Source organism: Myotis brandtii, unplaced genomic scaffold (assembly GCF_000412655.1).
Source record: "Myotis brandtii unplaced genomic scaffold, ASM41265v1 scaffold646, whole genome shotgun sequence".
NCBI lineage: Eukaryota > Metazoa > Chordata > Mammalia > Chiroptera > Vespertilionidae > Myotis > Myotis brandtii.
In genome coordinates this window covers 578,926-591,479 of record NW_005370495.1, presented here as the reverse complement: position 1 = coordinate 591,479, position 12,554 = coordinate 578,926, and the positions used below count along the sequence as shown (strand labels likewise).

Genomic DNA, 12,554 nt, shown 5'->3' with positions numbered 1-12,554 from the left:
CACGTGGGCCTCGTGCCTGGTACAGACAGGGAGGTGGACAGGATGCCCGTGCGGGTGGCAGAGGGGCTTCTGTGTGAATAGGTGGGTCTCCTGGGTGTTTCTATCAAGAAAAGCTTAGCTGCCTGTGAGGATGAGGCCATAGCAATGGGCCTGGAAGGACCTGGAAGATTCTGGAATCCACTCCAAACGTTCACGCTTCCCTGTCAGGGACATAAGAGAAGAGAAATGAAGCTCCCAGCTGGTTGCCTACCCACCCTGAGCGGACAGACACCCACCCTGGTCTCGGTGAGAACCAGGACTGACGATGCTCACCGTAAGCGGAGTAGCTCTGGAGGCCGCGTGTCACTCACTTTATTCTCGCTTTCCTTGTAGTGATCTCATGCGGAAGCCTGTCCTTCCCCCCCAACGGCAACAAGATCGGGACGCTGACCGTGTACGGGGCCACGGCCATATTCACGTGCAACACGGGCTACACGCTGGTGGGGTCCCACGTGAGAGAGTGCCTGGCGAGCGGGCTGTGGAGCGGCGCCGAGACGCGGTGCCTGGGTACGTGCCCCCCCGCCCCCCGCGCCTGTTTCACTCAGTGACCTGAGGAGTAGAGGGAGGGCCCCCCACTGTGAAGGCTCGGCCAGCGGCCACTCAGCCCTGCCCGGGCTTCCGGCTGCGCTCACTGCATGACGCTCACAGGGCCGTTCTCACCTCTGACCATACATGTGACCTTCTCCCACCGCTCAGATGTGAGGAAAGTGCCCTGAGGGATGGAAACACTATTTGCAGGTCACTGGGGCTAGCCCTGTGCTCAGGATTTAGGGCGCGTGGAAATGAATTTCGAATGTGTGCCTTTAAGGATTATAAATTACGTCAACAAGTTACAGGGACGTCCTGTCACCCAGTGTGAGCACAGTGGATTGTTTAAAATGGCAGGCGTGCGCGATGACTTGGTCTTCTTTTCCCAAGATTAGAAATGTCAGCAGGATGATGTTTAAACTGAGCTGCACACCCTTCCCTGGGGAAGCCTTCCCAGTGACTGTAACCTTGTGACCATGCAGCGTGGAGTCGGGGGGCCCCGGATGCTCCCTGTGGGTCTCCGCGAGCTGAGGGGATGGGTGAGCTGCCTGCAGACCCCGTGATCTCAGTGACGTTCAGTCACGTGAGCCGCAGAGGCTGAGAGTTTGAGCCTCTGGCTGTCCGTGGCTGGGACCACGCTGGGGGCGTTGTGAACGATATAAATATGTGCTTTTCACTCCGGAGAACTTGTAGAAAGACCGGAATTGAAAGACAGGACGGAAGGAAAGTAGGTAGTGATGCCAGAGAGCAGCCACCAGAGAAAGACAGCTTCGGTGTCTGGGAAATGACACTGTCGTCTCTAATTTCCAGGCCGAGGGATTCTTGAACCCTGTGTGTGGGTCCAGACCAGGGATGGGGGCCTTTTTCCTGCCAAGGGCCACTGGGTGTTTACAACATCATTCACAGGCCATGCAAAATGACCCACATAAAAATGAGCCTGCCCTGTTGGGTCAAACGTTTAATTAACTCGTGCTTACTGCCTTGGCGGGGCCAGACCAAATGGTTTCACAGGCCTCATATGGCCAGTGGGCCAACGCTCCCCGCCCCTGGTCCATGTGTTCTTGTTGGGCCAGATGTCCCCCCCGCCCCCCGCCCCCGGTCTATGCGTTCGTGCTGGGTGCCGTCATTACAGCGCTCAGGACGGTGGCCTTCCCTGGGACTGCGTGTGGTGCCCCGCAGTCGGGATGGCCGTGGCTCTGGGATTGTCTGTGCTTTCCTACATGTTCTCATGAAATCGTCCGTTCACTGAGCAGCGCTCTCCTCAGCGCGGCCACGGGCTGGGTGGGTCTCCTCTGTCGGCTGCAGTGCCCTGGCCCGGGACGGAGAAGGGGTTCGGGGTCTAAGAAATGTGCATCTGCACTATCAGCTGTAATGATGGAGAGAAATAAAGTTCAATTCCAGCAGAGCCTTCGCTGCGGACACAACCCCCATCCATCGTCACGGTGACTAGGATGCAGGTGAGGCAGAGGCTGTGGCCTCGGGGAGTTTAAGCCACACAGTCCATTTGCAAACCTGTTAGATCGTGGCTTCCCCTCGAGTCTTATTGATCCCAAAGACCCCTTTGACTGTTTTGTTTTGTGTTTAAAATATTTTCATTGATTTCAGAGAGGAAGGGAGAGGGGGAGAGAGATAGCACATCAATGATGAGAGAGAATCATTGATCGGCTGCCTCCTACATGCCCCCCACCGGAGATTGAGCCCACAACCCAGGCATGTGCCCTGATTGGGAATGAACCTGTGACCTCCTGTTCATTGGTCAATGCTCAACCACGGAGCCACGCCGGCCGGGCTTCTCTGCCTTTCGTGGTGTCTGCCTGCAGGTTAGGCTCTGGAAGGGTGAGGAGTATATTGAGTCGTTGTCTTGACCTCAATGGGATGGACGCTACAGATCTCAGAAGCTTTGGCAGAGGGAGTGCTCAGAAGGCACTTAAACTGAAAATGAAGAGGAAGAAGAGCGCCCGTGTTGTCACGTAGAATCATCGTGTTGTGGAACTTGGACACAGCATGTAAGCGACGATAATATCGAAGGAGGCACAGGGTAGTTAAAAGACAAAAATTAGAAAGAATGAGAAGTGACACATGACCACATGTTTAGAAACCGATGAGCAAAAAGAATGGGTAATAGATTTAGTATAAATATTTTATGAATAGAAATATTTTAACAGTAAATATAGCATCACAGCGGCCGCTGAGACTGCGGCGGTAAGATTCACAATGCCACGGTGAGGGCCTTTCCAGTCTCTCCCAAACGATAGGTTGCCCGTGGGTCGGTGACCAAGTGTCACCAGCAAACACGCGCACGGAAGCAGAATGGGGAGGGCGCGCAGGTGACGTGCTGTGAGGGTGGAGAAGACTCCAAAGTGCTCAGAAGACAGAGGGAGGGAAGCTCCCATCCCAAATCTGCAGGAGAGTTGATAGAACAGAAGAGGGGCCCATGGAAGCGGGGGTCCCTGGTTCCTGGGGAGACGGGTTCTCGGGCCACGGAGCGGCCTGCGCAGAGCATTGATGTATTTGATAAATTGATTTGATTTAATATTTTGTTTCTAAGCCTGGGCTGGCCTCCTCTGGATTTCTCTTCCCCTTCATTTTCTTCCTTTCCCCACAGTCAGCAGGTTTTCTTACCCCCTTGCTCCTGTCTGTGCTCAGGGGAATGACAAGGGGCTGCACCCACGGAGCGGACGATGCGGAGCCGAGCAGGGGTGGGCCAGGCGGGAGCCAGAGATGAAGACACGCCCCCCCAGGAGATGGGGGACTTGGTCCTAGAGCCCTGGCGTCCGAGACTTTAAAAATAAATAACATTCGTCACTTCCGTGACCGGGAGGCCTCTCCCCCCGCCCCCCCCACCCGGGGCCTGGCTGGCAGCGTGTGTCCTGCAGGCCTGGGGGCGCCTCTCTCGGGGTTTCGGGCGCCGAGTGTGGCCGTGTGTCCCTCCCGCTCCATCTCATTCTCTCCATGTTAGACCCTCAGCTCCCTTTGCTCTGTGATTGCCTCTCATTCTCCATGGAATCTCCGGCCCCCAGAACATTGCTGGGCTGTGGCCGATCATCATTCCATCATTGTCGGGTAAATGGCAGTCACCTTGGAGAGAATGGCGTAGAAATGCTCGAGAACATGAAGGCCGTCACCGAGAGCGTGAAATTACTCTACGTCTGCTCCCTCCCTGGCGTTTCATGGGTGACGGGTGGGTGTCAGACATGGGCCCATGGCGTCTACGGGAGACGCAGAGCAATGCTTTCTGCGTGGGGCGTCTATAGCAAAACCAGGGCTAGAGAAAGAGTTTAAACACACACAGACCAGGACATAGCGTGACATGGTCACTGAAGAGCAGGATCTGACATGCAAGGCGGAGCTCAGAGGCATGGGGCCGCACTGCTGGCCAGGCTGTGGCCCCCCCCCCCCCCCCCCCCCGGCACTGGGCAGTCGCCGAGACGCTGGCTAATGCTGTGAGCGAGACTGTGGAAATGCTGTATCTGTGAGTAGCCTGGGCTTGGTCGAAGGCAGTGGTTTTCGCCCCGTGGCCACAAGCACGTTTATACCGTGTGACGCCTGCCTGTTTGGTAGGGCCCGGAGCTCTGCCCCGAGATTGTCAAATAGGGAAGTGACACCAGCCGGCCCCCAGCAGGCCCCGGGGTGAAGGGCTCAGAGGTGCACCTGTTTGGTTGTCAGGTCGGCAAAAGAGATGCTATTTGGAGTGCGGCAGGGTCTTAGGGATGAGTGAGGGCCGGGGTGAGGAAGTTGACAGTCACTGGTCTGAGTGTTTTAAAAGGAACGCAGCTGAGGGCTGGAGCGACACCTCAGAGACTGGTCAGGAGGCCGGCAGCGCGGCCAGGCCGGGGTCTCCGTCCCGCTCCATCCGTCCATCCGTCCGTCAGCCCCAGGAGAGCTGACACCCTGGGCCTCCTTCCCGGGCTCTGCTTTCCGCTCACCGGGATCTCCGTCTGCCCCATCCGTCCATCAGCCCCAGGAGAGTGAAACCCCTCGGGCCTCCTTCCCAGCTCCGCTCACCGCCATGGACGCGTACTGGACACCAGTCATCTTCTCACATCTCAGACCCTTCCTGTCACGGGTCTTCCCTCCCCTGACTGCTAACCTGCACCCGATTCATCTCGGGCGTCTCCTCTCCACGAGCAGGGCCACCTGCAGCCTCACCCCCTCTGGCCTTGTTTCCAGAGAATCTGCTCGGGGAGGGCACTCCCTCCCCCGGGCCCAGGGGTCACTTGTCCACTGGCCACACCCGCTGTCACCTGGACGTTGGCCCAGGCTGTCCGTGTCTGGAATGGAACCGATGTTGTGACTCTGTCTGTCCGTTGGAATCTTGCGTAACGTTTAGCAATCCCTGGCCTGGGATCCTTGTCCTCGGCCGTCTCTTTAAGGCCCGTTTTCCGTGGGTCCGAGCCTGTTCACGTGGAGCCCACGGCCCTTCCTTTCTGTGGCTGCATTTGGAAACAGAAGAACAAGGTCGCATGGACTTCAGGCAAGGACAGTGGGTAACACGACTAACTCGGAAACCCATAGTGGGGGTGACCCATTGGCAACTTCATCTCAGAGATATTACTTCTGTCGCCCACAGTTGTTGAGAAAAACGAACACGTTAAAAAGAAAACTATATCCAAGAAACATGAAAAGGGAAACGTTGAGTATATTACGCACCCGATGCTGTCATCCACTGACCATGAAGGTCAACAAACGTGAATGTAGTGCTTTTAGCAAAGACGGATTTTGGCCCGGGCCCGGCCGGTTGAACACCGACCTATGAACCAGGAGGTCACGGTTTGATTCCCGGCTGGGGCACCTGCCCGGGTTGTGGGCTTGACGCCTAGTGTGGGGTGTGCATGAGGCAGCCGATCCATGATTCTCTCTCATCATGGATGTTTCTATCTCCTTCTCCCTCTCCCTTCCTCTCTGAAATCAACACCAATATATTTAATAAATAAACAAACAAACAAATAAATGTTTAAAAGACAGAGTCTCCGGAACAGGGGTGTGGGTTTTCTCGCCCCTGCAGCCGGCCACTGCGGCTCCCCGGACCCCATCGTGAACGGCCACATCAGCGGCGACGGCTTCAGCTACAGGGACACCGTGGTGTACCAGTGCCACGCCGGCTTCCGGCTGGTGGGCACCTCCGTGCGGATATGCCTGCAGGACCACAAGTGGTCGGGACAGACCCCAGTGTGTGTGGGTGAGTTCACCAGCCCGGGCCGGCCGGCGCTGCACCGTGCCTTTTGGGTTTAAGTCAGGGCGCAGAGGTGTGTAATCTTCTGAGCGAAATGCATGGAGAAATCTCCTGAAACAGGCCATCCAGCTCTCTCTCCTCTTTGCTTCCCGATGCTGTCCCCGCTCTGTGTCCTCCCCCTGCCTCCTCGGACTCCTGTCCACAGGGTACTGGCTCCTCGGCTCCCCGGAGATGGGTCCCAGGACACTGAGGGCCATGTGCACCTCCTGACCCCACCCCCCGCGAATGTGGACTCAGAGTCTGAGCCTGCAGCTCCGGCTGCCGTTGCCGGGTCCCCACACAGCCCCACGCCCTCTATCTGTGGGGTGGTTTTGTGTGTTTGTCATCCATTCATCGAGAATACAGAGCGCAGCCCTTTCTTTAATAGAAAGAGGTGAATTGTATGTAATGATAGTCCTCAGACGTGATAACCTCACAGGTAAATATTGACTCGTACGTGTAGAAGAGATTGCACCCTCACTGCAGAGTTTGTTTTAAACCATTTTCCCCTGACATATTCTTTATTAAAGGGCATGTTGATGTAACCACAGCGAGGTGGCAGGCATTATCTGAGAGAGTGCAGAGGGTGAAAGCTTCGCTTGGAAGAAAACATTGTTGACAAGATAAATGGGGAGAAAACACCAGTTTTCGGGCTGGAACGCTGCCTTTGAAAGGCTCTTTGTGCTCCTGTGACTTGGGGCCTGACGTAATGACAGCTCTCTGCAGCCCACAGAACCACACAATGGGCTGGTCAGAGACAACGCTATTGGAGCTTTCACACTTTTCTCTCTTTGTTCTTTTTTGGCCAATTTCATGATGTTTAAATTGATATTGGGTTAATTTATCCATACACAATTTAAAGCATCAGACAAGTCCCTATAATGTTTCAAAATCAGAGTTGCACCAAATTAGCTGGTGTTCAAAGGGGAAAACAGTCAAAACTCACACTGAGTGCAAGAATTTTAGCTTCTCGTGTTTTCACTGCCGCCTTTGAAAATTACTTGTTATGCTGTCAGAATGTGAGCTAGAAATAATAATTACTATGATTGTGGAAAAGGTACATTTTTCTGATGTGGTTTCCAGAATTACTGTAATAAAACCTGAGGGCTCAGCCCGCAGGGTTGTCCCAATATTTCCTTCTGATATAATGTGGGACGTGTGGCATCAGTTCACACCTTGGAATCCACACCCTCCACTCCTGCATGTGTGTCAGTGACGGGATGACTTGCTGGTTGGTGATGGTGACGGGGACCTGTCTCCCTCTACAGCCATCACCTGCGGGCACCCTGGGAACCCTGCCCACGGGCTCACCAACGGCAGCCAGTTCAACCTGAATGACGTGGTGAACTTCACGTGCAACACCGGCTACATGCTGCAGGGTGCGCCGCAGGCCCAGTGTCGGAGCAACGGCCAGTGGAGCAGCCCCCTGCCCACCTGTCGAGGTAGGAAATGGGGGGAGCCTGCCCTGGAGGTGCAGAAGGGCTTCCAGTCGCTGGAGACGCTCCTGAGAGCAAGGACCAGGTCCCTCCCAGCCTGTGTCTGGCTGTGGGACAGGCAGGCAACCAGAAAAAAACCTGGGGTTCTCTACTTTAAGGACAACGCACCTCCCATTTCTCTTCATATTCATGTGCTCACCCACTTGCCGCTACCACATCTTTTCAGCACCTCTGTGCCCTCAGGCTTCTAGACGTATGGGGCGTTTCTGTTTCTTTAAGAAATTCTTCTTGCTTTTAAATCTTCATTTCTCTAAAAATTGTCACAAAGATCTAGGCGACAGTCTGAGTTTCCGAGCACATGCTGTTTTGTAGTTTTGTGTTTCTAGACGTTTGAGCTCATAACATTGAAGGTTTCAACTTCAGTTACTTCCCATTAAAACACCTCTGATGGAAGGTGAGTCATACGTGAGCTGGAAGGTGCAGTTTGTTTCATGGTAGTGACAGGGGATGAAAGCCGGGGGCTCATGAACTATCCTTGACACCCACCCACCTCCCCCAGGGCTCCCAAGGGAGCTTTGTTCAAAGGAGACGAAGCAGAAAGGGAGCCCAGCGATGTTATTATAGTGGCAGCCGTGTGACGTTGGCTCTGAGCCATGGAGTTCTGGCACCAGTGTACCGCCCAGTGCTTGGCTTCAGCTCAGAGACCAGGTACAGCCTCCCAACCCCACGGCCCAGGAAGCAGGCTGCCAGGGACAGGATGTCCAGGGAGGAAGCAGAGGCACCGGTGAAACTTGGGCACTCACTGACACAGCCCAGAGCAGAGGGGGCGCCCTCGGGTGACAGGGAAGAGCTTGACGCAGCCAAACCTGCCACTGTCCTGAGGGCAGCGTTTCCGGCTGTGGCATCAGTGCCCGGCCAGCCAGCACCCAGGGAGAACTTACTGTTTAAAACAAGGGAAAAGGTGACTTTCCCTCCCAAACTACAGCCTTTCTTCTTCCTGTTCCTCATTTCTTCTTCTGTGTCCCTGAGCATTAAGGAACACGGGCCTAATGTGCTGATCGAGGGCTCACATTGTTTTTCCACATTGACTTTCCGGGCCAGAGATCTGTGGAGAGGGTGCCGCCTCCACAGCAGCAGCTGCCTCATCCATACCAGGCGGGGTCAGAGGGCGAGATAATCGGGGGACTTTCTGTTCCCCTGCACCTGTGGGTGCACATTGCACATCCCTCCCGATGCCAGCAGATTCAGGCTGTCAGAGAGCCATTCACACCCACCAGGGTGCCATTCACACCACCTAAGGCACCATTCACACACCCCAGAGCTCCATTCACACCACTCAGCATGCCATTCACACTAACCAGGGCGCCATTCACACTCCACAGGGCTCCATTCACACCACCCTCATTCACACTCCACAGGGCTCCATTCACACCACCCAGCATGCCATTTACACACCCTAGGGCACCATTCACATTCCACAGAGCTCCATTCACACAACCCACAGTGCCATTCACACTCCACAGAGCTCCATTCAAACCACCCAGGATACCAGTCACACACCCCAGGGCACCATTCACACTAACGAGGGCACCATTCACACTCCACAAAGCTCCATTCACCACCCAGCATGCCATTCATACCACCCAGGGTGCCATTCACACTCCCCGGAGTCCCATCCTCACTGCCCAGAGCGCCATTCACATTAGGCACATGTGGAAGCACTCCTATGTGCGGGTGGGGTAATTAATTACTTACAAAGACTGCCCTAAAGCATCACACTTGGTGGGAGGAAATATTTAAATAAACGAACTTTTGCAGGTTCTGTACTAACATCTTCATAACATAAACTTAACCACGAAAACCGATCCTAGACTTTCCGTTGAAGAAGCCTGTTATTGAGAAATAGGCCAAGGAAATGAGCCGTGGATTTCATTGAGGGAGGAGAATTGCAGGAAGGGCCCTGGCCCTGCTGGCGTCATCTTTGAACTTTCTGAAACGACGGCGAGTTTCCTTCTCTTCACACCTGTTTTGTGTATGAACGCGCAGCCGCCTCTGGGCATGGGAGGAGGTCCTGCTCTCCGCGTCTCTCAGGCTCCTCTCATCTCTCTCCAGTGGTCAACTGCTCGGACCCTGGCTCCGTGGACAACGCCGTCCGCCGGAGCGTCCCCGAGAGCCTCGTCTACGGGCGGACTGTCGTCTACCACTGCAAGAAGGGCTTTTACCTGCTCGGCTCGTCTGCCTTGACCTGCACGGCCAGTGGCTTGTGGGACCGCTCCCTCCCCAAGTGCTTGGGTACGTGAGGGTGATGTGGGGTGCTGGTGCCACAGAATCCGGGAAGAACGTCAACAGCACAAACGTTATTGTTTCTTTTTGTCACGTAGTCAAATAGGTCTTGATTTTTCACTCTCTCTACCCCCCAAGTCCCCAGGCACAAGTTGTACTAGTCAGTAGGATGTCTTACCGATGGGCAGGAGGTCACACACTACAGCTCAAGCTGGGTTAGGGGGATAAGGGTGAGGATGCTGGCTGCTCACCGCCTGGCCCTGGGGGGAAATGGACACAGAAATGGACCCACTGGGCCTTGTTGTCCTCATCTCTGTTCACACTGCTCGTCTCCTGCTTCACCCCAGCGGACACGGTCAGACCTGGTGGCCTCGATGCCCTCCGCCTCTCACTGCTCTCCGCGGAGACCCAGGGTCAGGAATATTGGCCGAGGTCTGGTACGGAGGGTCCGGCTAGTGACCTCCTGCCTGTGACCAGGGGGGCAGTGACTCTAGGGACTGACTCGGGTCTCATGAGCATCTCTGGTCCAGTCAATAGTCAACACAATAGGACAGGTGGTCCCTGCGACAGTCCCTCCCCCTGACCCACCTGGGTGTCTAAATCGGGGGGAGCACACCGCTCTGAAGAAGGGGAACACAAACCAAAAGGTAGGTTCCCCACTCTAGCCCCCCGGAAACACGATGGTCACTTTACCTTAGACCACGCAGATGAACAAAAGCACTGTTTAACCTACATAGCTCCAGTTTTACCTCCTTCTCCCTGAGCAAGCACATTGTCCTCGAGCTGAACGAGGATCGCCTGGTTAGAACATGGTCTGAAAATTAGGAAAAGGGGCAGTTCTCCCTGGGTTTTAAAACTCAGTCCAATGAGTAGCCTGTCTTCCTCGTGTTCATTCGTCAGCATGGGCATGGACACAGCGGGAGCAGCGTTATGAGCTGCATCGGGGGACGCGGCCGCGGAGGGCCTCTTACCACTTGCAACAGCAGCGTTTCCTGCGTGTCCAGATGGATCGGGGCTGGGGTTTCCCTGCAAGTCAGCGTCCCACGCAGCCCCTTCCGATCCACGTGGGCACGCGTCCCCGGTTCCTGCTGTGGCCAAAGGGTCGGTTTCCAGGAGAAAGAGAGGGGTCGCTGGAACACAAAGGCACGGCCTCACGTGACCAATGCCCTTCAGTGTCACCGTGTCAGCATCTCCACCCAATGGTGTCCGCTTTCTCCGCCTCCACACCGGGGTTTGGGCAGAGAAGGTCATGTCTTTCCTTCTCCTCCCGAGCATCCCTTGAGCTCTCCATGGCTCCCGGGGGACGCCCTGTGTCCGTACCGATGCCTGTGGCCCCGCAGCTGCAGGAACCAGGTTCTCCCCGATTCTGGGCCTCCGGGGGCTGCTTCCCGCCTGTGCAGTCGGGAGCATGGGAACCCCCGTGGGTGTGGGGCAAGGTACGGAGAGCCCCCTGCCTTTCCACGCTCCGCGGCAGCGAGGTTCTACTGGCCTCCTTGCCTTGATTCTTTTTCTCTCTTATTCACCGGGAACTGGTCCTTTAGTGACCATGTCACTGATTCGGGTCAAATTAGCTTCTTTTCAGGACACTCTCTAGATCAAACTGTGTTCTTCAACCAAAGGCCGTGTTGTTGGCCCATGACAGCAGCCAGGGTCCATCCGGGGCCGACGTGACCGGCTGACCAATGCCTCGTGGCTGACTGACCGATGCCTCCCGCTGGGCGTCACGTCGGGCTGCCCGTGGCCACAGGCAGTCCCTCTCGTGGCTGTCAGTGTCTTTGAATGCTGTGCCCAGAGCTGACTGCAGGCAGCATGCAATGTGTCCATTGTGCACCCCACTGGGACTTGATCGAAAGGGAGAGAGAAATCCCTATCATCCCGTCTTTATCTGGCATCCAGAATATGGCTTTCTGAGGGAGAATTAATGAATAATTATGGGCCTGATTTGGTGTAATTGTAGAAAGTGAATGAGAATACTGACATTATTTTACAGAATAACTTGAAGAACAAATCAATCGGTAATTTATTATTATTACTTTACTTAAACATGTTATTTTATTATTTTGTTGTTGTTGTTGTTGTTAATCCTCAGCAAAGGATATTTCCAATGCTTTTCAGACAGAGTGGGAAGGAGAGGGGGAGGAGGAAGTAAGCCAGAGAGAGAAACATTGATGTGAAAGGGACACATTGACTGGTTGCCTCCCACACCTGCCCAACTGGGGGCGGGAGCGAGCCCACAACCCAGGTGCGTATCCTTACTGGGAATCGAACCCAAGACCCAGCACTCTAACCACTGAGAGTACTGTCCAGGGCCAACTTAAACCTTTTAGACCCTCCCCACTCCAAGGGCAGGTGTTGGGGTGCCTTCCTGGACTCGAGAGCTCGGGGGGAGCACATTCGAGGTCTTTCCCGCCCGCAGATGGTCACCTGCCTGAGACCCCAGGGAAGCAGCTCGGAGGGAGCCACACTGGCCACAATGTGTGGGATAGCCCTGCTGGTGTGGGAAGCCGTGAAGGGCCGATGGGAAGTGTGACCTGGGGGGACCCTCCTTCTGAAAACCTAAGTGTGAATGTGCACCCCAAGCACAGCGACCCCAATCTAAGATTCCAAAACCCTCACCGACGAGCCTTTCCTGGTGTCCGCAGCCTCTGCCCTGGGGAGGGGAGTGAGTGTAGGAACCGCGTGCTCTCGAGTGCAGGGACGAGCAGGGAGGTGCCCATCATTTCATTCATCTTCCTCAGCCATATCCTGTGGGCACCCGGGCGTGCCCGCCAACGCCATCCTCACGGGGGACGTGTTCACGTTCGGGGCCACGGTCCACTACTCCTGCCAAGGGGCCCGCAGCCTGGTGGGCGACCACAGCCGCGTGTGCCAGGAGGACGGCCACTGGGGCGGGGCCCTGCCCCACTGCACAGGTGAGCGCCGGTGGCGGGAACTCGGGGTCGGAGCAGCTGCTTTAGAAGGATGGTTAGTGGGTGTCCAGCCAACGACGCCTTCATTCTGTACCAGCCCCATGTTCTTCCCCGTCTCCATGAGCGCCCAGGGGCCCGCCGTCCTGT

The 12,554-nt window shown here is 55.5% G+C and overlaps 1 protein-coding gene across 1 annotated transcript in view; it reads left to right on the top strand.

The window, feature by feature from the left end:
- CSMD1 (CUB and Sushi multiple domains 1) overlaps window positions 1-12,554 on the top strand; it is a gene marked incomplete at its 5' end in the record, with an annotated part of 650,642 nt that overhangs the window by 600,754 nt on the left and 37,334 nt on the right. Inside the window, 5 exons of the mRNA XM_014528690.1 lie at window positions 327-546; window positions 5,573-5,746; window positions 7,048-7,221; window positions 9,328-9,507; window positions 12,237-12,410. Coding sequence (XP_014384176.1) covers window positions 327-546; window positions 5,573-5,746; window positions 7,048-7,221; window positions 9,328-9,507; window positions 12,237-12,410 — 922 coding nt within the window. The remainder of the gene's footprint in view (window positions 1-326; window positions 547-5,572; window positions 5,747-7,047; window positions 7,222-9,327; window positions 9,508-12,236; window positions 12,411-12,554) is intronic.